Source organism: Spermophilus citellus, assembly GCF_964194105.1.
Source record: "Spermophilus citellus genome assembly, chromosome: 2".
Lineage (NCBI taxonomy): Eukaryota > Metazoa > Chordata > Mammalia > Rodentia > Sciuridae > Spermophilus > Spermophilus citellus.
In genome coordinates this window covers 213,211,188-213,234,503 of record NC_138183.1, presented here as the reverse complement: position 1 = coordinate 213,234,503, position 23,316 = coordinate 213,211,188, and the positions used below count along the sequence as shown (strand labels likewise).

General features: G+C 47.4%; 1 protein-coding gene across 7 annotated transcripts in view; it reads right to left on the bottom strand.

Annotated features, from left to right (window-relative positions):
- NAV2 (neuron navigator 2) overlaps nt 1-23,316 on the bottom strand; it is a 701,871-nt gene that overhangs the window by 364,141 nt on the left and 314,414 nt on the right. For 3 of the 7 annotated variants that reach the window (XM_081282528.1, XM_081282530.1, XM_081282529.1), the window contains exon 1: nt 21,666-22,753. The exons of 2 other annotated variants lie outside the window; for them this stretch is intronic. In XM_081282528.1, coding sequence (XP_081138654.1) covers nt 21,666-21,923 — 258 coding nt within the window. In that variant the 5' untranslated portion in view covers nt 21,924-22,753. Of the gene's footprint in view, nt 1-21,665; nt 22,755-23,316 lie in introns of those variants that run through there. 2 more of the 7 variants (XM_081282532.1, XM_081282531.1) reach the window with 2 other exon arrangements.

The window sequence follows — 23,316 nt, the reverse complement described above, 5'->3', positions numbered from 1 at the left end:
TAGAGAGTGGGCAAGCAGGAGGACGGAACTTGCTCTGAAAGAAGCACCATTGCAGTGCTGAGCACAGGTCAGGTGCTCAGTGGAGGCCATCTCCCTGTCCCCTCTCCAGCCCTCGGGGTTGCTGGTTCTCATTCAATCAAAAACCAGAACCCCTTCTAAAGGAGCAATTCCATCCACCTGCTTCTATGGGCAGGGGTGGGGTGTATATTATCGGCTAAAGTTTGCCTTCTCCAGTGAGAGGTCCCCCTCTAACCTCTCCCCTGAATACTTGCTCTTTTCAAAACTCCTTTTGTGTTCAGGACAATAAAACTAACATCCATGCCAAGAGCGCAATTGTGCAGGCATCAGTGAACAAAAAGGTTTAAGAGGGTCATAAAAATCTCAGACTTCAAACTCAGCAAAGGGATAATGGTGGGTATGAAGCAGGCAAATCCTTAGATTCCAAAAGGATGCACCTTTCCCTGACCCCAAAGAAGCTGTGTAGGATGGGTTTGGCACAGGCATGCCAAGGTTCCTGGGACACCTAGTTGTATAGACAAAGAGCATCTGAATCCAGATAGTCCGCAGAGAGGTATTTAGCTGAAAGCTCAGAGCAGAGCCTCTGATGGCTAGGCAACAAAGTCCTCCTGAGAAGCCTGGATGAAGTCAGGATTGGAATCCAGGCCTGTGTGAAGCCGAAGCCACTCCTTCAGCTGCACATGCACAGGGTGGTTACTTAACTTCTCTGAACTTAAATCTCCACCTGTTAATTACTACCTCCCAAGGATATTATGAGACTCAAATAAGACCTTCTTAATAACTGCCCACTTCCTAGCTAAATACTAAGCAATTTATAAGTATGGTTTCTTTTCATCCTCTCAGTCACACCCGTGAGGCCCATTTCACAGAGGAGAAAACTAAGGCACAGAGATGTGAAGTACTTACCTGAAGCTCCACAGTAAAGATGGGGCTTGAATCTAGGCCTGTTTGAATCTCCAGGCCATGCTCCTCATCATTATCATTTGAAAACAGTAAAATATAAATATCTGGCATTACTGTTATTCACCTTATAAGAAGAATGCTTAAAAGACTGACAACAATGCTCAGAGATGTGACTAGAGGCAGAGAATCAGTGTGCTGAGAGGGTCAGTATGGAGGGGCCTGGAGTGGGGACAGGGTCCAGGTCCAGGCATTCCTGGCCCACTGTATTTCCCTCCCCTCCTGCTGGCTTGCCTCTTGCCCTGGCCAGTTCCATCTAGAACCCTGTAGTTTGCAATGCATGTTCATATCCTTCACTGTACTTGGAATCTCACACTGGTCCCTGGAGGTAAGAAGGTTATTCCCCTTTACAGAGGAGGAAAACCGAGCCCAAGGAAAGTTGAATGTCTTGCTGCCTGGGCCACAGAGCTAGTCAGCTCAGTAGTGTAGGCTAGGATTTCAAGTTGCATCCCCTGACTCCAAGACCCCTACTCTGGTCCTAGAGGAAAAGTGAGCCCCTCAAAGACTCCTTCCACCCACCCGCAGCATTGATGGTTTGCAGAAATGTGACTGTTCTTTTTGTTCGACTGCACATCTCCCCTGCTGGTCTCCCTCCAGCTTCTTTGAGGACAGGGAGCACATCTGTCTCATTCTCATTCACTAGGATTCAGCCACCGTGATGTGTAGGTGCTCAGAAAATAGCCACTGACTAGAATCATAGTCCAAAGCTGCTCCTCCCACTATGAGAGGTGGAGAAAAGGACACAGGTCCTGGAAGACGGGGGTGATGTGGTTCAGCGGAGCAATGGCTGCCTTGGAGTAAGCTCCTTCTAAGTGAGGCAGCTGGCGATTTTATATATGAGAAACCAAATGGAGAATGGGCACAGGAGAAGCAGCCTTCCCCTAAGCCCCACCTTGGTGGCTCTGAGGAAAACCCAGCTAGGTCTTTGCTACATGGTGTCTGTCATGGCTCTTTTAGGTTAGGGTAGTTGGATTTAGCAAACAAGAGTAGAGGACACTGGCTGAAATCTGAAAATCTGATAAATGACAAATAATCTTTAGTGTAAATATGTCCCCCGACACACCAAAAAAAAAAAAAAAAACCTGTATCTTGTTTCCATACTTAAGCATAACATTAAACTTACTCATTATTTATCTGAAACTCAAATTTAACCGGCAACCTGGCATTTTCGCTGCCAACCCCGCCTGTGGCTGTCTTAAGCTGCCCTGTTGCTGTTTATGTCATTTTTCTAAAAGGTCAAAAAACGATGCCCCTGAGGACTCAGAGGACATGGAAAGAACTAACCACGGTCCCTGGTGAGCGAGCAGGGCCTGGCCTAAAAAGGGTGAGGAGAGTCCGACAGGGAAGGGGAGCTGCGTGGCCTGGGGAACTGAGGTCACCCTGCCTTCCTGGCATGGGGAGGAATGTGTGCCTGCCCCAGCTGCTCCCCATGAAGCAGAGCTGGCATTTCAGAGCACGTCAGAGGCACTGGCTCCTTGCCCTGGAAGTCAGCGTCTGGCCTCTGGGCCAGCACTGCCTGCCCAGCCTCAGGCCTCTCACCTCAGTGGACCCAGGGCCCCAACAGGCCCATTGTCGTCCTGCCCAGGCACCTCAATGGGGCCATTCAGGGGCTTTGCGACAAGTCCCTCTAGAGGGCACTTCCTCCTCCCCCTCCTGCATGCCCTTGGCCAAAGCCTTTGCCTGTGTGGGTGGGGGGCCTGGCAGTAGTGTCAGCGGCTGGCAGCCAGCACAATCTTACTGAAAGCTGGATTGTTGACAGGGGACACAGGAGTGCCCCATGAGTCCCGAGACTCCAGGGCACTCTGCCCACACTGTGTCCCCCACCCCCCTCAGGGCAGCTGGCTTCTGAGGGGCCTGCACTGGAGCATGGAGGAGTGAAGGCCCACAGTTCACATTCACTGTGAACTGGGAGTGATTCCTTGGAGCCAGACAGAAGTGGATTTGAGTCCAGGCCTTGCCTTAGCCTACCTGTGAGGGATTAAGCAAGTCACCTCCCCTCTCTGGAATTCTTCCATTGTCTATAAAACAGACCAATGGTACCTACCTCCTCAAGTGAAGCTACATGACCCAAGTCATGAAAGCTGAGCCTGGAGCCAGGCACATAGTAGGTCTAAATAAGTGTTCCCTCAATTTCTGTCCTTTCTTACTTCTAGCTCTTCCTGACTTACTGAAGACCTCAGAAAATTTGCTATCCTGTGATCAGCATTTACGAAGGCCACTGCTATAGGAATATCTTGGTCAGGCTTTGTTGGGGGGGGCACAAACATAAGACACCAACTATGTCCCCTCTGAGCCCTCAGAAGGAGCCCTGATGCTCAAATTCAGAACCCCACATCCTATCTCAGGTCCTCTTCCTGCCAGCCTGCTCTGGGGTCCTGAGCTCTACTTTACCCTTCTAGGCCCAGCTTGCTCCTAACCTTCTTCGTCTTTCCTTTCTCCCTCCCTCCCTCTATCCCTTCCTTCCTTCCTTCTTCCCCACACCCCCGCCCCTTCTTTCTTTCTTTTTTGGCCGAGAAGATGGCCAATGATCTACACCCTGATTTCTGAATGAGGAAGTGGAGAAACACATGCTACACTCTCCAGACACTGTCAGGCAACTTCAGACTGGCTGGCCTGGGCCTTAAACAGAGGACACATACGCTGGGTTCATTAGCCTTTCCCAGGTGTCCCAGTAAAACCTTCCCAGTGGCTGACATCCCAGCGTAATGGCAACCCTACCTGGCAACCCAGTCCCTGGTGGTAGGGAGAAGAGCCAGGGCTTCCTGTCCGCCAGAGCACTCCACCATCTGTTCATTAGACCCAGTCCAAACTAGGCCGCCCTGTTTTCCCTGAATCTTGCAGGCATTCAAACCTCAGCTCCACTCACTCCATCGAGATTCCTTTCCCTGCTTGCCCATGTCGCCCAGCTCCCTCCTTCTCTCTGTCTTCCAGGATCTTCCATTCTGACCTCGTCTCTATTGGAGAGAGGACTCCAGATGGTGTTTGACACTTTCATCTGATCATACTTGTCACAAAGACACACAAAATATTGGGGTCTCACTCCAGATCTGCAAAATCAAAGCCTCTAAGGCCGGGGCCCAGGATTCTGCATGGTTACCAGTTCCCCAGGTAATACTGAGCACACTGAAGTTCAAGGACCCACTCTGATGCCCCATTGCACTCTTCCCTCCCTGTTCATAGCCATCTGAAAGGATGAGTCAATGCATTTCCTTATTGCCAAGTCACACTGATGTCACTGAGTGCTGCTGTCTCCGTCTTCTTTCTTGCTTGCACCTTGCCGTGGATTTTCCTTGACAGTTTCCACCCATATATTTGGGTACAGCAGAAAACGCATAGGGATCTAACAGGAAGGAAGTGCTCCTCACACCCCTGGCACTTGCCACATGCTTCACACACCGAATACCACTACAGGCTCAAAGCAGCCCAGTGAGGTTGTTGCTGTCATGCCTATAGAGAAAGTGAGGAAGCAGGCGCAGGTAGAGCCACTCACCTAGGGCTACGCTGCTCTGAGTGGGTGGAGCTGGAATCCAGACCCTGTTCAGTGTGACTATGACCACATGCTCTTGCCCTGACTTCTCTACCCTTACTCCTCTGGGTGGGGGAGGGGCTGCTCTCAAATTCAGCACACCCCAGAGTGTGTTTCAGAATCCCCTGCAGAGTCCCCAGAAACACATGGTTGAAACCCCACTCAGGCCTATCTCTGCAAGGGAGAGGTCTGCACCCGGGTACTTTGTGGACAAATCCACAGTGCTGGTAAGGAGCCACTGGGCATGTGCCCAGGGTCATGAAGGTTGTCGAAGTGAAGTGTAGAAATGAGAATGTACAATTCTTGACTCTAAGAACAGTGTTCTCACAGCCTCCCCACACTGCCACATGTACTCGGTGACCACGTAGGTGGTCAAATGGGTTTTCTGCAACCTCCCAGGAAGCATCTGGTTATTTAGGCACACATGCATGCACACATAAATACACATACTCACATACACACAAACACATACTCACATGCAGGCACAAAAACACGCATGCTCATACACAGATATACTCACATGCACACATACACAAACACACATACTTACATGCATGCACACAAAAACAAATACACACTCACACAGACACACACACACACACACACACACACACACACACACACTCTTGGTGTCAGGCTTATCATCTTTCAGTCATGGGCAGCTTCCCTGCCCTTGCTCAGGGCCAGGTTTGGACTTGAGGAAGGCTAAGGTGTCCCTGCTCTAGGCAGCTTAGATGGAGTTCAATGAGAAAAAGCTGGGCAGGCTGGAGGAGGAGGCAAAAAGGGCCCCCCAACTTCCTCACCACCTTCCTTCCTCCCGTGGACTCTGCAGTCAAGCAGCTCCTCTGCCTCGAGGTCTTTCTGCTGCACCTGTGGTGCCCATGCCTGATTGAGAAACGGTGTGCGTAAGGACAGAGGGTTTCTATGACACCAGCGTCCATGTGAGCAGCTTTGAAATAGGCTTGATTTGTTTAGAACAATGCAAAAAGATCCCAACATCAGGATTAGACAAACAGCCTGGTTCAGGAGCTCAACTAATCTGCTCTGCTCTTACCAATGGGCTTTCCCTGAATCAATACCAACCACAGCATGACGGAAAGAAACGCCTCAGCAGGCAGACAGATTACACTCGTGCAGCACCTGCCCATGCAGGGGACTGCCCTGGACAGAAGACACGGGGAAGGAGAGCCGGTGAGCCCCTCCCTTTGGGACCCTGGTACACATCCCTCCTTCTTTCTTTCTTTATTTATTTATTTATTTTTAGTTCTCGGCGGACACAACATTTTTGTTGGTATGTGGTGCTGAGGATCGAACCTGGGCCGCATGCATGCCAGGCGAGCGCGCTACCGCTTGAGCCACATCCCCAGCCCCACATCCCTCCTTCTTCATAACCACCTGCTGGCATCACAGAATGTTATCTGGGGGACTCCAGGGGAATTGAAAAGAGACTTCCAAGCAGCAAAGGACTGTGGGAGTTGGGCTCTGTTCAGCCTAGGAATGGCTGCCCAGCTTTTGCTGAGGAGGTCACAGCCATTTGTGAGAAGAGCTGCATGGAACTGTCTTTGGCTTCTGAAAGATGCCCTCTCAACCACGCCAGGCCACCTGGTGGAGTGGGGCACTGAGGTGCCCCCCCTCTAATGCTAGGTCAAAGTCGGGTCCCCCTTCCTTCTGCCAAGTGGATTTCTGCCTCTGGTCATGGTGAGTGAGAAGCAGCTGCAATGCCCAGAGTGCAGGAGAGGGAAGAGCAACACCAAGACACACAGGAAACAGGAGCTACAGACTCTGGACTGACTTTCTTCTAAGGGCTGCCCTGCCCATTCTTTCCATCTCCAAGCACAGGGTGGGGTTACGGGGCAAGAGGGGGCCTGTGCCACCAGGTCCGGCCATGGAGTATTTTGTAGAAAAGGCATTTGTCTCAGGAACTATGTAGGGTTAGGGCATAAACACTCCTCTGCCTGTTAAACTTGAGTTTGCATCTAGGATTTCACTAAAACACAAACTGGGATTCAGAAGATTTGGAGTGAGGCTGGAGATCCTGAATTTCCAATAAGCTTCAGGTGAAGCCATCATTGCTGGTCCACAGATCACACTTCATTAGCAAGTGTTTAGATCACAAAAAGTGAACCAGAAGAAAGAAAAAAGAAAAACCAAGAAACACTGAAGTCATAGTAGAATCCATCTCCACATCCTATGCTGGGCCTCTTGGAGCCAGCTTTACCCTCCACAAAGTAAGAATCTGCTCATGGGTAAAAATTCCACAGACCAGGCAAAAACATACCTTTTTCCAGCCTGACTCACAATCCTTTGCACTAGAAGCCACCTCTAAATAGGAAAAACTGTCTAAAGGACAAGGTTTCAACCCATTAGCAACTCTCATTTTTTATTTTTTGCAGTACTGGGCATGGAACCAGGGGAGCTCTATCTCTTAGCTATTCCCTGACTTTTTAAATTTTGAGATGGGGCATCCTTTGATTGTGGAGCAAGGCTGGCTTCAATCTTGTAATCCTCCTGCATCAGTTTCCTGAAGATTATAGGTGTGTGACCTCACACCTGTACCAACCTATTATCATTTTAAGAGATGCTCTGTAGGTTCCTTAGTAGAGTCTGGAGAAAGAGGGCAGCAGCCAGCCTTGGACTGGGGCTCAGATCATCATACTAGTTCCAGCTCTGCCAGAAACCTTGTACAAGCCCCGGTCCTTCCTTCACTGAATATTTAGTAAGTGTTACTATGTACCAAGCTCTGTTCTAGATTCAGGGGATACAGTTGTGACCAAGACAGATAAAGTCCAGGCTCCCATGGAGCCAACAGTTGAGTGGAGAAAAGACATATAGTGAAAGTGTCAGGAGAAAACTGTTCCAGCCCCAGAGAAAAAAATAAAGGCAAGGAAGGGTAAAAGGACAGCTGGATGCTGCTATTTTGTATAGGGTGGTCTAAAAAGGGACCTCTGATCAGGTAACATGTGAGTAAAGACTAAAGGTGAGGGAATGAGCATTGTCTGGGGAAGACATTGAAAGTAGAAAGAACAGCAGGTGCAAAGGCCCTGAGTCTCAGCTTTCTGACCTTTAAAATGAAAGGGCAAGTAAACTGGGCCTTTGTAATTGAGTTCTAAGGCTCCAGAAACTGCAAGTCTGGGGTGGGGTGGGGGCAAGGACACTTTGGAAGTATGAGGACAGGAGAGGTTGGTGAAGCCTACAGGCCACAATCACTGCCTCCACCTTTATGACAGTCATATGTCTCTCTTCCCGACTGTTTTGAGGAGAAATTGACCAGTTATTTTTTAAGAAACAAAAATAATCTGTCCTATTAAGGGAGAGAGATATTTTAAAACCTTTGAATGGGTTTTTCCTGCCCTGGTTTTTTATTGATACGTCTCCTCTCCTTCCAGTTCTAAAATAAGCAGCCTGTCTGCCCTTATGCTAATCCAAAGGCAACACTGCAGATTGGCCTGGGCCAGGGGAGAGCCAAGCCGAGGTCGCTTGGAAGCCACCAGACCTGGAGAATGTACCAGGGCAGCCCAGCCAGCCTGGCCTCGCCCATGGCCGGCTTCCTACCAATCCAGGTGACCAGACACTCTTAAAAACAGCAGTGGAATGTGGTGAGAGTTGGTGTTTGCAAATGACAAATTTCTGACCTAATTCCAGTTCTTTGGAATGGAAAACCAGCAGCTTCCTGTTACAAAATGTCCCAACAGTTCATGCCTAATACTTGGGCGTGAGCAATTCCTATACATCAAATCTAAATTTGGCTAAAAATATAACAAAGCTGGCGTATTTTTAGCCAGGTAAACATTTCTAGGGACTAGAGTCAAATTTATACGGGTTTCTGCTCTGCAATCCAGAGAAGAAACGATTCCAAGTGAGCGAGAAGCAGGGACTGAAGGGGAAAGCTGAGGAGACCACTGGGCAGTCGGGATTCCTGGTGACCATGTCCAGCTTAGGTGTCCTTCCTGGGACTAAATTGTTTTCCTTTCCTGCTAGAGAGATGGCACCTGGCAAGAAGAACAGCCTGGGTTACTTCAGAAGGCAAGTGTTAGGAATTACTGGAGGTATCTAAGTAAGTTGTTTACCCTCTCTGTGCCCCTTGTACTCTCAACCAGACTTGGACTTGGCTACCTGCAGCACAGAGGGAGGATGAGGCTGAGGGCAGGAATGCTGGCTGGGCTGTCACTTCCTGGACTTCCGGCCTGGCTCCTCCACTCAGGGGCTATGGGATTCTGGGTGAGGCTGGAGATCCTGTTTATATTTTCTATGCCTCAGTTCACCTATAAAATGGAGATGATCACAAAAGCACTCACCCCATAGGTTATTGTTTTTGTGATGATTAAATGGGAAAATCCAGACAAAGTGCTCAGAGTGTTAAGTAAACAGCAGTGATCTTATCTCCCCACACAGGCACTTTCACATACACTACTCTTACCCACACAGCTCACTGAAATGCAGTGTTTCCCCTTGGAAACTGAGGCCTGGCAGGGCTGATTTACCTGAGCTGCAGTTTAGCAACTATTTATTGAGTGCCTAGAATGTCCCAGGCCCTGTTAGCACTAGGGAAGTTAGATGCCTGATAGGTAAGAGGGGAGGTAGCATCATATTGCAGGGGTTCTGACTTCCAGCTTGGTGCAGGGGGGCGCATCTATGAGGCTGCATAGAAAGAGTGTGGTTTTGAAAGTGGAGAGTTCCAAAACTCGCTCTGTACTTGATCAAGTTCCTGGCCTCCTTGAACTTCATACATGAAATGAGTGAAATGTAACAGTCTTATCCAATTGTCTTAAGCTTCAGGAAGATGATATATGTCAAGTGCCTGGCCCAGGGAGGTATTCAGTGGTGACCAGTTGTCACAGTTATACCATCTACAGAGAGGTTCTGTTTTTTTGATTGCGTCAAATGCAAAAGCTTCCTAATATTGAAGGAATTAAGAATATAAGTACTTGGTAGAAGGAAGAGGAAAGAATATAGCCCAGGGCTGGTTCCAATTCTTTAAACCATCAGGCTCCTCAGGGCAGAACATCTCATCTCAGAATGAGGTAAAAAGGACACTGGACTGGGAGTTAGGAGGTCTGAGTCCCAGTTTGTGCTCTGGCCCTTGGAGCTGGAGGACCAGTGGCTGGGACCTGTCTCAGCCACGGGTTCCCCATCTGTACAATGGGGCTATGGAAACAGATGGCCCCAGTGTCTCCACTGGCTCAGGTGTCCTGAGTCTAGTCCCTAGAGGCACAGATCACAAAACAGACATCCCAAGCAAGCCTGCTTATTCCAAATCTGGTTTTGTCACCTAAGTGGTGTTTTTTTTTTTCCTTCCAGGAATTGATTTCCTTGGTTGGAAGACAGTTAACAACCAAAGCTCACACACCGGAAGGTCTGACTGCGCTGGGACACTTGCAGCCCACGCATTTTGACTTGACGTAAACACACGTCACTCCCAGGTCTGAAAAGAATCAGAGCAAATCAGCATGAAATAGGGGCTGCACAGAGCTGCAGCCGAGCAGCATGTGGCAGGAGGACAGGAAAGAGGTCCTGCAGCTGCAAGGCACATGGACCCCACAGGGGCCAGCACCACAGGGGTGACCTGGGGGACAGCAGCCACTGCCGTGGGAGAAGGAGATGGTACCCAGACTGTAGCAGGATGTGGGCAAAAAACAAATGGGGCTACTCATCCTTTAAACACAAAACCTCTGGAGACAGGTGGGACTGGCACAGGAGGCCCTGATAAGAAGGAAGTAGTGAGGAGGGCCAAGGCCAAAAAAACGGGGAGTAGGCTCCAAAGAGGAAGAGGGTTTGAAGTTTGATTATCCAAAGTGGCATCTCAGTATAGGGCTCAGGCTTCCCTGATTACTAGCAAAATAGCATGGTTAAGAGCACAGGTTTTGAATTAGAAAGACCAGGGTTCAAAACCTGCCGCTGTCCCTACTGACTACGTGACCTGGACAAGTCCAAGAACCCCTCTCAGGTTAGTCTCCTGACTCCTGTGTTTCTCCTTATTGGTAAAACAGGATCAGTAATATTGCCTCTGAAAGTTAGTGTGAAGATTAAATTAGATTTTATATGTACTATGGTTTGGATATGGTTTATGTCACCCACAAAAGGTTCATGGGTCACCGGAAGTTCCCAGGTAGTGGCTTTGGGATGGGATGGAACCCTTGAGAAGTAGGGCCTAGTGGGAGGCCCTCAGGTTGTTGGGGTGTGCCCCTGGGAGTACTGGTCTCCTGAGAATGAATTCTTAGGAAGCCTGAGACAGACCCTGAATCTTGCTATAGCCTCCTACTTGGGAATGTGATCCCCTGCTCCCGCCACTGCTATTGGCCATGAGGTGATGCAGCCAAGACAGGCCCTTAAAAGACTGTGCACACTGCTGTTTGATCTTTAGCCTCCCCATGGAGAGGTAGGTCAATCTCTTTTCTTAGTGCTATTTTGGCATAGGAATGTAAACTGGATTAATAGACTATGGAAATGGCACATAATAGTTGCTGTGATCATGATTCCTGAACTATTTTTCTTTCTTTCTTTTTTTATTACACTTTATAGTTATACATAGTTACTGGGTTTATCCCAACAAACTCATGCATGCATGGAAATCTATTTCAGTTCATGATCTCTGCCCTTCCCCTTCCCTATTTCCCTCCCATCCTCCCTTCCTCTATTAGACTTCCTTTCGCTCCTGTATTAATTTGTATTTGATTGATTCCTTATGTTATTTTATCCTTCCCTTCCCCTTTTCTTTATTTTACTCTAGCTTCTGCATATGGGAGAAAAATTTGACCTTTGAGTTGCTGAATTTGGCTAATCCCACTAAACACGATAGTCTCCATTTCTATGCATTTACCAGCAAATGCCATAATTTCACTGTTTTTAATGGCTGAATAGAACTCCATTGTGTATATATACCACAATTTCTTAATCAATTCATCTATTAATGGGCATCTGGGTTGATTCCATAATTTAGCTATTGTGAATTGTGCTGCTATAAATATGAGGTGTTTGTGTCACTGTAGCATGACGATTTTAGATCTTTTGGGAAAATACCAAGGCATGGGATAGCTGGGTCATATGGTGTTTCCATTTCTAGTTTTCTGAGGCATCTCCACACTGCTCTCCAGAGTGGTTGTACTAATCTGCAGTTCCACCAAAAAATGTACAACACTTGTACACTTTCTCCCCACAACCTCACCAGCATTTACTGGTATGCATTCTTGATCGTTGCCATTCTGACTGGAGTGAGATGAAAGCATAGTGTAGTTTTGATTTGCATTCCCCTGATTGCTAAAAATGTTGAACATTTTTTTTCATATATTTGTTGGCCAGTTGCAATTCTTCTTTTGAGAAGTTTCTGTTTAGTTCCCCCCCCCCATTAATTGATTGGGTTATTTGTGTTTTTTGAATTATTTGTATATTCTGGATATTAATCCCCTATCAGAGGAGTAGCTGACCAAGATTTTCTCCCGTTCTGTAGGCTCTCTCTTTATGCTCTTAATAGTTTCCTTTGCTGTGCAGAAGCTTTTAAGTTTGATAGCATCCCACTTATTGATACTTGGTTTTATTTCTTGCACTTTCGGGATCTTGTTAAGGAAGTCAGTGCCAACACCCATATGATGAAGTGTTGACCCTACATTTTCTTCTCCAGTGTTTTTTAACATGAATGGGTATTGGCTTTTATCAAAGGCCTTTTCTGAATCTATTGAGATGCTCATGTGATTTTTGTTCCTAAAGTGATGAATTACATTAATTGATTTGCATATGTTGAACTAACTTTGTATCCCTGGAATGAAATCCACTTGATCTTGTGTATTATCTTTTGGATGTGTTTTCGAATGCAGTTTTCTAATATTTTATTAAGGATTTTTGCATCTGGGTTTATCAGGGATATTGGTCTGTACTATTTTTTTTTCTTGATGCATCTTTGTCTGGTTTGGGTATACTGGCTTTAAAAAAAAAGTATTTGGGAGTATTCCCTCCCTCTCAATTTCATGGGATAATTTGAGAAAGACTGCTGTTAGTTCTTCAGTAAAGATCTGAGAGAACTCAGCTGAGAATCCATCAGGTCCTGGGCTTTTCTTTTTTGGCAGGCTTTTAATTGCTGTTTCTATTTCATTACTTGATACTGGTCTGTTTAGGTTTTCTATGATTCAATTTGGTCAGGTCATATGTGCCTAGAAATTTGTCAATGACTTCCAGATTTTCCAGTTTATTGGAGTTATTCCTGGACTATTTCTATTCTAGAATTTTCTAAACCTTCCCCTTTTCCTAAGCAGCCAAAGACCTCGAGAACCCTTCTCTGGTCCTCCTACCAAAGTGGGGCAGAGGGAATCTGACAAAACTCATCCAGTTCATTGTAGCCCATTATCATCATCCAGAGAGATCCGATGCTACTGGAGCAGCCAAGCAGTTTGGACATTATAATGAGCCTTGTGTAAAGGCACTCTCTGTTCAGTCAGACCAGGCAAGTTTCCCAATGACCTAGCATTGAAGAGCTTTGATGATGGCCTCAGCCATTGTTCAGGTTACTCAACCTATGTGTCCTAGGCTTGGCTCCTCTCATGATGTGACCTTCTTGGTTCATATCCTGGGAGAAAGTTCTGTAGAACCTATATGGTTGAGCTACAGCTTTATGAATGCAGGTTGTGTTGGGCAGTTTTTGTTATTATAACAAATAACTGAGATAATCAACTACTATAAAGAGAAAAGTTTATGGTAGCTCATAGATTTGGCAGTTCCAGCCCATAATTGGTTGCCCCATTGCTTTTTATCATGGTGGGAGAGTGTGGTAGAGCAAAATCACTTACCTCGTGTCTAGGGAGTGAAAAGAGAAGGAAGAAGAAGCCATGATCCCCTTCAATGAGGGCCATCAGTGACCTGAAGACCTCCCAGGAGGCCCCACCTCCTAAAGTTTCCAGCACGTCCCAGTAGCGCCTCGGTGGGGACCAAGCCTTTGACACATGGTCCTTTTGGGGACATTCTAGATCCAGACCTCCTGCTCATTATCCACTCCTGTTTTCCAGCCCTTTCTTTAATCTCTTCCCCTCTACTTTCTTCTCTTCTGCAAGTATTTACTAAGAATTATGCCATTATGTACCAGAAGGGATCAAGAGAGACACATCCTTGACCTCCTGGAAGTCACAGTTCCAGGTGGGGGTGCTCTAGAGGAGGCCCTGGGAGTCACAGGGAAGAAACCACCCAGGTCATGGTGGTAGCAGAAGGCTCCTGGAGGGGGTCTGAATTGGAATGGGTAGAAGTGGGAGGATTTAGCCAGGCAAAAGAGACCCAACAGGGAGAGAAAGAAGTTCAAGGCAGAGAAAAGCTAGCCTCCACTCATATCTTTACCATCTTCAGTGCCTGGCCTGGTCGGGCTCGACCTGGGGCTTGGATTCTTTTAAAATTTCTTCATTTGAAAAATTTCCTTTACATTTGCCACCTTGGAAACATTTTAGGATTTTATAAAAGCTTATCAAATGAAACCAGATCTTGTGACTTCCCCAAAATGTCAGCCAGCAACCATTCCCATGACAGATCAAAGAATGAAGCCAAGATATCCACACAATACCAGAAAGGATAAGGAGTCCTGAGTCTGGAGAGATACCCTTGGACAGCCTATGATGATTTTGCATGCATACACGTGCATGCACGCACGTGCGCGCGCACACACACACACACACACACACACACAACTATTTCACTATTTCATTTATGTTCTCGTGGGTTCCACATAGGTATCAAGGGCATTGGTAATGTGTACTATTCAGCCAGGGCTTTGTTTTGTTTTCCAACATTTTATTTTGAAACACTTCAAGCCTACAAAAAAAAAATTGAAGGAATTGCACACACATTTTCACCTAGATTCACCAGTTGTTAACATTTTATGACATTTGCTTTCTCCTCTCTGCAAATATTCTCACCGTTTTCCCCCTGAGCTGTCTGAAACCTAGCTGCTGACATCAACACACTTCACTTCTAAATATTTCAGCAATATTTTCTTCCAAGAAAAATGACATTGTCTTACATTGACATAGATAGAACAATACTACCTATTATACATTCTACATTCAAATACCTCCAACTGTCTCCAGAATGGTCTATGTGACATGTATGGTTTTGCTCATCTGGGATCTAGTTAAGGATCTCTCATTGGATTTGGCCATCATAACTCTTTGATCTCTTTGCTGAAAAAGTCCTCCACCTGCCTTTTAGTTTTATCTTTCATGACATTGGCAGTTTTAAAGGTCCCAAGCCCACTGTCTTAAAGAATAATCCATAATTGGAACTTATCTGTATTACTTCCTTATGCAAACAAATGATTTCAAATCAAATTTCTCATTTTTTCCCCTTCTTCTCTCTAGAACTAGTCCTGCTAGTTATGCTCAGTGATGATCCTAAATGGGCCTCAGGACAATTTACTTTGATTCAGTAGTAATGATGCCTTTTCAGATATTTTTTTCAAAATGCTTTCACATTTGCTATTTGTAAGAACTTTGACTTCAGAGGTCAAACAGATATGGGTTCAAAACTTCCTAGCTGTGCTACTTGGAACAGTAGCTTAACCTCTCTGCACCTGGATTTTTCTCAGAGGGTATTTAAGGAGTAAGATGCTTAAGGCAGTGCCTTGTCTATGATAATTGCCTCTCACAATAACTCTTCGTAGAAGGTAAAACATCCTTTCCATTTTTATGAGTTAGGTAACTGAAGCTCAGAAAGACAATGTGACTTGCTGAAGGTCATCTTGCAAAGGGTCAAAAGAGACCAATCTAGAACCATAGTTGCTGACTCCCAGAGCTGTGACTCCTAGTCCTCCTCAGGAAGCAGCACCTGCCTTATGGAATGCTGTTAGCATTAAATGAAATGACACATATCGAGTGCTATGCATTATGCTGGTACAGAGGCTGTGTTCAATCAGTGTCAAAAACTATCATAATAATTATTTTTATAATTTTATTGTGCATGACAATTTTCTTCAAAGGCTCCAAAAGAACCCTGGGAAGTAGTTTCTTATAATTATTTTGACCAAGACCCCTGTTATGGTTTAGATTAGGTATTCCCCAAAAGCTCATGTGTGAAACAATGCAAAAGTTTAGAGATGAAATGATTGGGTTGTAAAAGGTTTAACCTAATCAGTGCATTACATCCCTAATAGGGATTAACTTGGTGGTAATTGCAGGCAAGTTGGGTGTAGCTGGAGGAGCTGGGTCCCTGGGGGCCTGCCTTTGGGATTTATATTTTGTCCTTGGTGAGCAGAGCTCTCTTTCTGCTTCCTGGTACCAGATTCCTAGCTTCTTTCCTCTACCACATTTGTCTACCATGTTGTTTTGACACACTTTGGACCCGGAGCAATGGAGTCAGCCATTTATGGACAGAGACCTCTGAAACTGTGAGCTTCCAAATAAACTTTTCCTCCTCTAATTATTCTTATCAGGTCTTTTGGTCACAGTAGAAATAAAAAACTGACTAGAACACCCCCATTTCTACCCTGTCTTCTCTCCCAGCATGACAGGGTGTGGTGGAGGTAAAATAACCCCCAAATCACTGATGATATCAAGGTTTCACTTGAAAAGAAAGAAAAAATATTCTGAGGCTGTGGGGTCATTGTTTGCAAAAGACAAGAGAGGTTCTGTTCTCCCTGGGAAAGGGGATACTAAGTCATGAGTCATTCTTAAGGTTTTGTGTGGGTGACCTGGGGTCCCTGTGAAAACTTTTGAGTCACTTGCTATTGTCTAGCACAGACCGAAGCACAAAAGCCTGACCAAGTTTTGTTCCCCAAATCACATGGCCCATTCTGGTCAAGACATTCTAGGAACACATTGCCCATCTCTTTGAACAATGTGACCACAAGACAGAGTAGCTATTGAAACTGGCCCTGTGACAATTGGTAAAACACCATTGGGCAGCTAGCCATGCCTTGGGGCACCTTAATGGCTAAACGGATCCCAAGGTCCAGCTCCCACTATACCCATGCCAGCTAAGGGAGGAAAGGGCTTTCCTTCTGCCCCCAGAACAATAATGAGCCATTAAGAAGGCAATGGGACCATTTCATTCTTGGTTTTGTCCTGGGCTGGGCCAGCACATTGAGCAGCTGCATTCAACCACCTCTACAGTGTCAGCTGAGATGAATGTACAAAGGAGACCTCCCACAAGGGCGGTTTGTAGCAGATCCCTCCGTTTGATTAGCGTCATAGAGATGGCCTGTCTGAAACCAAAATGTGGAAGTTTTGATAAAAAGCTTTGGATACAACTTCTTTGGATGACATTGTTCTTAATTTATGCTTGCTCCCCAATCATTTAACCAAAGCCCTGCTAGGCTCTCTGCTTCCACAGAGCAGGCCATCTGTCCTTCTATGTAATCAGCCATGCATGTGGGAGGCAGAAAGGTACGGTGGAAAGAACATGGGCTTAGAATGAGACAGACACTAGCCAAGCTTGGCTCTGACCTTGGGTAATAAAAATAAAAATAGGCAAGATCACATATCTCTTGCTTAGCTTGGGACAGACTTTGTGCTTGGCCATCTACCTGTAGTATCTCACTGAGTCCTCACAGCCAAATTATATGCAACACCATTTTTGCTTTGCAGATGAAAACAAAACAAAAACTGAGGTCTAGAGATATTAAGTAATTTGCCCAAGCCTGGACTCGAATCCAGATGTGTGTCTCCCTGAAGCCTAACCAACATGGAGAACTTGCCTTCAAGTGATGATTCTCTTGATCACATAAATTGTGATGACTATTTTTGCATTTTACTCAGTTTCTCATGTCTCAAATTAAATAATTAAATCAAATTAAATAATTAATGTATATATAATGTATATAGAGCCCTGCAGATGACCTGGCACATAGCAGATGTTCTGTAACTGAGGCTGATTCTAAGAAATAAGAATTTCTGACCTTAAGCTAAAAAGGTGGTTTGGCTTTCCCAGACTGGCTTCAGGAGATTTGCGGAGGCCTAATTAGAACACCTCTCTTAAGCCTACCCTCATGGACACCATGATTTGGGGCTTAAAATCGTGGTTGCAGAGGAAGAGACTATGAGAAGGAGAAGGCAAACCTAGCCATTCTGAAAGCTAGTATTCAGGCTGTAACTCCTCTAGCCCTGCCTTTGATGTGTGTTCTTACATGTGCTCTACACTCTAAGCTGTTCCATGTGTATATATTTGTGTATGTGTGTGTGTGTGTATACACATATCCATAAGTAGATGTATTTATACACAGATATATACACACAAAATGATACCCTAAATAAGCAACCCATACCACCCTTAAAATGTCTTTAGAAAATTAACCCATGGAATAAGCAATAATATGTGAGTTATAAACATTCTTGCATGTTGGCAGATAACCACACTACACATTCCCCTCCAAGAACTGAGAAAGAGAAGAAAGGGAATAACAGAATAGCAGAAAAATGCACTAATCAAATCCATAATCAACTTTGATGATGGAGCAAGGATTCTAATCAAAACACAATGGGGCAAAGTCGCAACAGGTTGTGAGCTTGGAGCAGCACTCTCTTCCTAGGGGCCTCACCCACGCTTTCTTTTTAAACATCTAAAACACTCACAGAGGATTTCAATCATTTGTAATTGCTTTTTCAAAGAAAAGGGTTGCAAGCTGAACACGAGCTCCTAAAAACAGGAAATATCAAAGTATTACATGTATTATCCCCCCCACTCCACAACTGCTTCTTAAAAATAGGTTTAATGTCTCCTCAAATTGCTTGGAAGTGTTCCTTATCTGAAGGTTGGCCAAAGAAGATTTCTGAACTCAGAGCATGTCTCTAAAACAATTCTTTGCACAGGGTCATAATTTATAAATGTGGAAACCGAGTAGAAGCTATAGATGGTGACCCTTCCTTCCAGAACCTTGAATTCCCAGCTCCAAGCACATTTCTTAGCTGTTCCTGTTGGGTACATAGTTAAGCCTTCCAGCTAGATAATAAAATCCCCAAGGCCCAAGCCATGTCTCATTTGTCCTGTGGGTCTGATAGAGCATTATAGAGGGAGGTAGCAATGCAGGGTGCAGATCAGAGGCATGGAAGCTAACTCAGCTAGGCTCCCTGCTCTGCCACACTAAGTGATCTAGAACAAGTGACTGAACTTTGCTGAGCCTCAAGCTCAATGGTTACAGCTGGGGTCTTATAAATCAGAGCCCACAGGTTATTGGGCAGGCTCAGTAGCCACCTCTGTACAGAATCATAGTTAAGGGGTTGGAGTCCAGAGCCAGACTGTCCAAGTATTAATTTTACCTCTGCTACTCACAAGGTTACTAAACCGGTCTGTGCCTTGATTTCCATGTGTCTAAAGTGGGGATAATTACACTTATCTCATTGCATTGTTATAAGACTGAAATGAGTTATTTTATGGTGAGCACTTAGAACAATTCCTAGCACCTAGGAAGTGCTATGTAAGGATCTGCCATTATTAATATTGTTATCATAGAAAATGGATGTGTCATACCTGCTCTAAGTATTTATGGAAAGATAAATGAGATTGTGGGTAAAGAGGCTGTCACATTAGGCATGTGACAAGTAGTCCTGCCCTTCCTTCATCATCCCATTGAGTCTGGTACTGTATAAGGTATACAGTAGAGGTTCTATAAATCCTTGTGAACAGATGATACCTTCCTAATAAGGATTTGAGAGAATAAGCATATTTTTTTCTCATTTAGAGGGTATTAGATCTGGGTTCAACATACTCTATCCCTGGAGTTAGCAATATAAATAGCCAATTTTATTAACTATTCCTTATTTGTCAGAAACTACACTGAACACATTTTTTTTTTAATTCTCACAAGTCTTGTGTTGTTTACGCCCATTTTTACAAATGGGAACACTGAGGCCCAGAGAAGTTAATGGAATAGGTCACCCAGCTAGTACAAGACAGATATATAAGACATCAATGATATGCACATGTTTTAAAAACCTGTGCTTTTTTTAGCCACTGCACAACAGCCTCCTCCCAAAAGTCCCCTGAATAAAAGGGAGGCAGAGGCCTTGAGACATCATTTACCATTTGAATTCATCATTTCCTGGTTGTCTTCTTATGATAAACACTAGGTTTTGGACCAGGGAATTACCAGATGGGAATTCAGATTCAGTCCTCAAGCCATATTCAAGGGACTTTTCTGAAAGGTGAGTGTGCCCCATGTCAGTCAGAATGTAGGGACATCCTGTCCAAATAGGCAAAATTCCTTTTGACAAAGTCACTTTGATGTCAGGGTGGGGCTATGAGAACAAGGATCTGCCACCTGTCACCATCCCTAGGAACCCTGGATACTGACAAGGAGAGGGGAAGCTGGTAAATCCAGGATGGTGCACTGGAAAGTGGCTGGTTTCCTCAACAGTCTATCCAAACCATCTTCATGATCAGTGCATGTGGGCCATTGAGGTGGTCTGAGAGGATGCTAGGGATTGTGGGCCAACAAGGAAGAAGGGAAGCAATGTCTTCAGGGAACAGGGCCCAGCGAGCCCATCAGGGAGAAGCTGGAGGACATATTTTCAGGGGACAGCATAATGAATCACCTTTCCAGAGCCAGCCCACTGCAAGTTCTCCAACAATGTTTGTTAATTGAAGGGTCAAATGGGCAAAACTAGACAGCTGCCTGGCTATGAACAGTTCTTTTATCTTCCCCCTCATTCCTCGAACCCTCCTCATCACGCTCAAGCATATGTGTCACATTCTGAGTCACTGTCCTGGTCTCCAGTACACTGTCCACTACACCTTCTAATCCCTGCTCCACGGAGAACTAGCAGGAGGCACTGTCACACTCACCCCCATTTCAGAGCCCCCTGGACAAATTCTGTGGCTAACAACAGAAAAAGAGCACACAACCCTAGCAGAGACAGGGCCAGGAGCATGGGAGGAAATCTTGCCTTCCTCCCACACACCATCACTCAAAGCTGTCAGCTTCCAAAAATGTTTAGCAAGTGCAGCAGCAAGGGCCATGCTTATCAACCTGGTGCGGGAGCTTAATCTGCTTGGAGGGCCTTCTCTAGCCTAGAGTTCCAAAAGTCTGCTTACAATTAGCTTCCAGATCCAGTTCCTCCATCAGAAAGTCTAGGAATGTGTTGAGCTCTAGCCTCTGATCAGAGAAAGCTCCAGGAGAAGGTGGGGACAGTGTCAGCAGGGAAGTGCCTGCCAAAAAGGTCAGCTGGTCTGTTGCCACTTCCCCTACACCAGCCCCAAAACTCCCCCTCTGGCTTCCAGCCTCTCCCTACCGGGACAGTCACATTCTTCAGGTCGGTCTGTCCCCAAAAGTCCCTGATGACTGGCTGCCAAGAAAATACAGCATGCCCCTGCTCCCTCCTACCAGAAGAGGGGAAAATGCAGCAGGGAGGGCAGGAGGCCAAGAGAACCCGATTGGCCCTTGCGGATTTCCTTAAAAGAGATTGCACGGCCTGAGCCTGTCACCCAGCAGAACTGGGGAACTGGGTTGATGCCGGCTCTATCTGCAAAAGGTACAAGTCACCATTTCTTTCCCAGCAATTCTCCCATCCCGGTCCCTACCTTCACTCCTACCTCCTCAGTCACCCGGGCTAGCAACCTCTGGTTCTCCTACCCAGGAAGGAGGGGCTTATCTTCGGGCCGCCATGCCAAGCAGCCACCCCCACCCCACCGCTACAGCCAGCTAAGACGCTGGAAGTCTCCATCCGCCTGCAGTCCCAGCACCTTCCCTAAGAATGGGATAAGGGACAGGGCCGTCTTGAGCCAAGAGGATAGAAGGTTCACTGCCAGCCCCCGGCCTCCTTTTCCTGGATCTTGCAGCTAGGTCAGGGAGCTACGAACCCAATAAGGCTCAGACCATTCGTTGGCAGGGACCAAACCTCTGCAGAACCGGCAGACAGGCACAGTGGCGGCAGCAGACACTGCCTTCTTAGAGCCAAGCCCTCAAAATGCAGGACTTGACATTTTCAGTGCTGTACACGCTTTTTGAGAACACCTCAAAAAGCAGTGCACCCCCATCCCCAGATGCCGCAAGCATGCCCGCACTCGGGATATGCAAAGCACCTTAGGCTAACCTCGGGCACCCGGGCCACACCCACTGGCCGGCCCACTCTCCTTGAGAACCCCTGCAATCGGCCAGCCTAAGGCAAAAGATTGCCCTCTCTTTCTCCCATCTGAACGTGCCCTCCCCAATTGAAGTATTCACCCATCCCCACATAACAGTGCCCCAGCACACAGCACCTCTCACCTGGGTATCGAACCCGTTCTCCAACGAACCGCTCTTCCGCAGCGGGAGCCCCTCCCCTGCAGGTTCCTGCAGCCCTTGCGATTTCAGCGGGATCTGGCTGGGGTAGGTGGTCTTGCTCACCTCCACCTTGCTTCCCAACTTAAGGTAGCAGGGCTGAGGGCCAGCCCGGGCCGGGGGCACATGCAGGATGGGCGCAGCGCTGTGCACGGGTTTGGGCAGTCCCGACTTCATTTTGGAGGCTACCAGGATGGCCGGCATCTTCTCCCGGGGATTCGGCTTTCCCAGCACGTCCCTGGCAGCGGCGGCGGAGGCTACCGCTAAAGGCAGCGCGGGCAGCAGAGCAGGCGCCGGGCCTCGGCCCGCGAGGCGCCCACCACCAGCGGAGGAAAAAAAGAATCCCCGGGTCGGGGAGCTCCGAACAATCCGGCGAGCGCGTCCTCTGGGTGCCGGGATGAGGTGGGGGACTGGTCACTGCGTTCAGCCGGTCCCTCCTGGACGGATACTGGAGCCGGGTCTCACGCCCCTTCAGGGCGGCCTGTTCAAGAGCTCTGGGCGTTCAGGGACTGCTGCCTCTGGCAATTTTCCTCCCGGGAAACCGAGACTCGGACGCCCATATTAACTTGTCATTGCATCTCCGAAGTGTGATCCCTTTGGAAGAGAGCGAGCCGGCGGGAACGCACGAGTCCTCTCAGAAGAGGCGGGTGTGAGCGGGTGAGGGAAGGAGAGAGTGGCGGAGGAAGGAGAGAGGGCGCACAGAGCCGAAGACGTCTCCACGGAGAGGCGGTTGCCACCCTGCTCGCGAACACCGCAGTGTCACCCGCGACGCAGCAAAGGCGCGACAAGAGCCCCCAAAAGGTCTCTCTCAGCGCGACTGTCAGTCACCACTGCCCAGAAGCCCCACGGACAAATAGCACCTTAGCGCCTACGAGTCTGCACATGCTCCGTGCGCTATAGCGCAGCAAGGCTGTGGCCGTGGGGCGCGAGCACCGGTACGCGCGGCTGGCAAGCTGGGCAGGGCTGCGCTCGCTAGCGGCTGCCGCGCTTCCCGGGAAGGCAGCGCTGGCTGCGGGGCTCAGCGCAGGGAAGGACAGGCTGAGGCCGGCGCGGCTACGGCGCGCGCTGACAGCCTGGACCGTCCCAACGCTCCCATTGGTCTGCAGCGCGCCAATCAGAGGCCGCGGCTCTCACTGCAAAGGGGGCGTGGTCTCAACTCCAGGGTCGCCGCCGAAACTCTGGGGCCGCGCTTGGCCGCAAGTACAAAGCGGGTTGGTGGCAGCTCTGCGGCACTGCTCCAGTCGCGCGCCACCGGAGGGCCGACACCCCCATATCCCTGAAGCCTTCTTTTGAAAAATGCCCTTTCGAACACAAACTGCCGCCTCGGGGCCCCTCGGGCACGGTTCAGGGGAAGTTCGTTTCCTTTTTCAAATTATTCTGGTCACCTTAACGGTTTGAGTCTTCCGGAGGCACGCCCGCAGCCTCGCTGCCCCCCGTCTAGCTTGGACAGGGCGGTTCCTCGTCTCCCGGGTTAAGAACGCGCCAGCCATTTCTCCTCTCCTCTGCCTGCTCTTCCAGGCGGGTCAAGGGGGGGGGGGCGCCCCACCCCTTCCTTTTCAGCTTTCAAAGGCTGCACATTTCACTTAACTATTTGAAG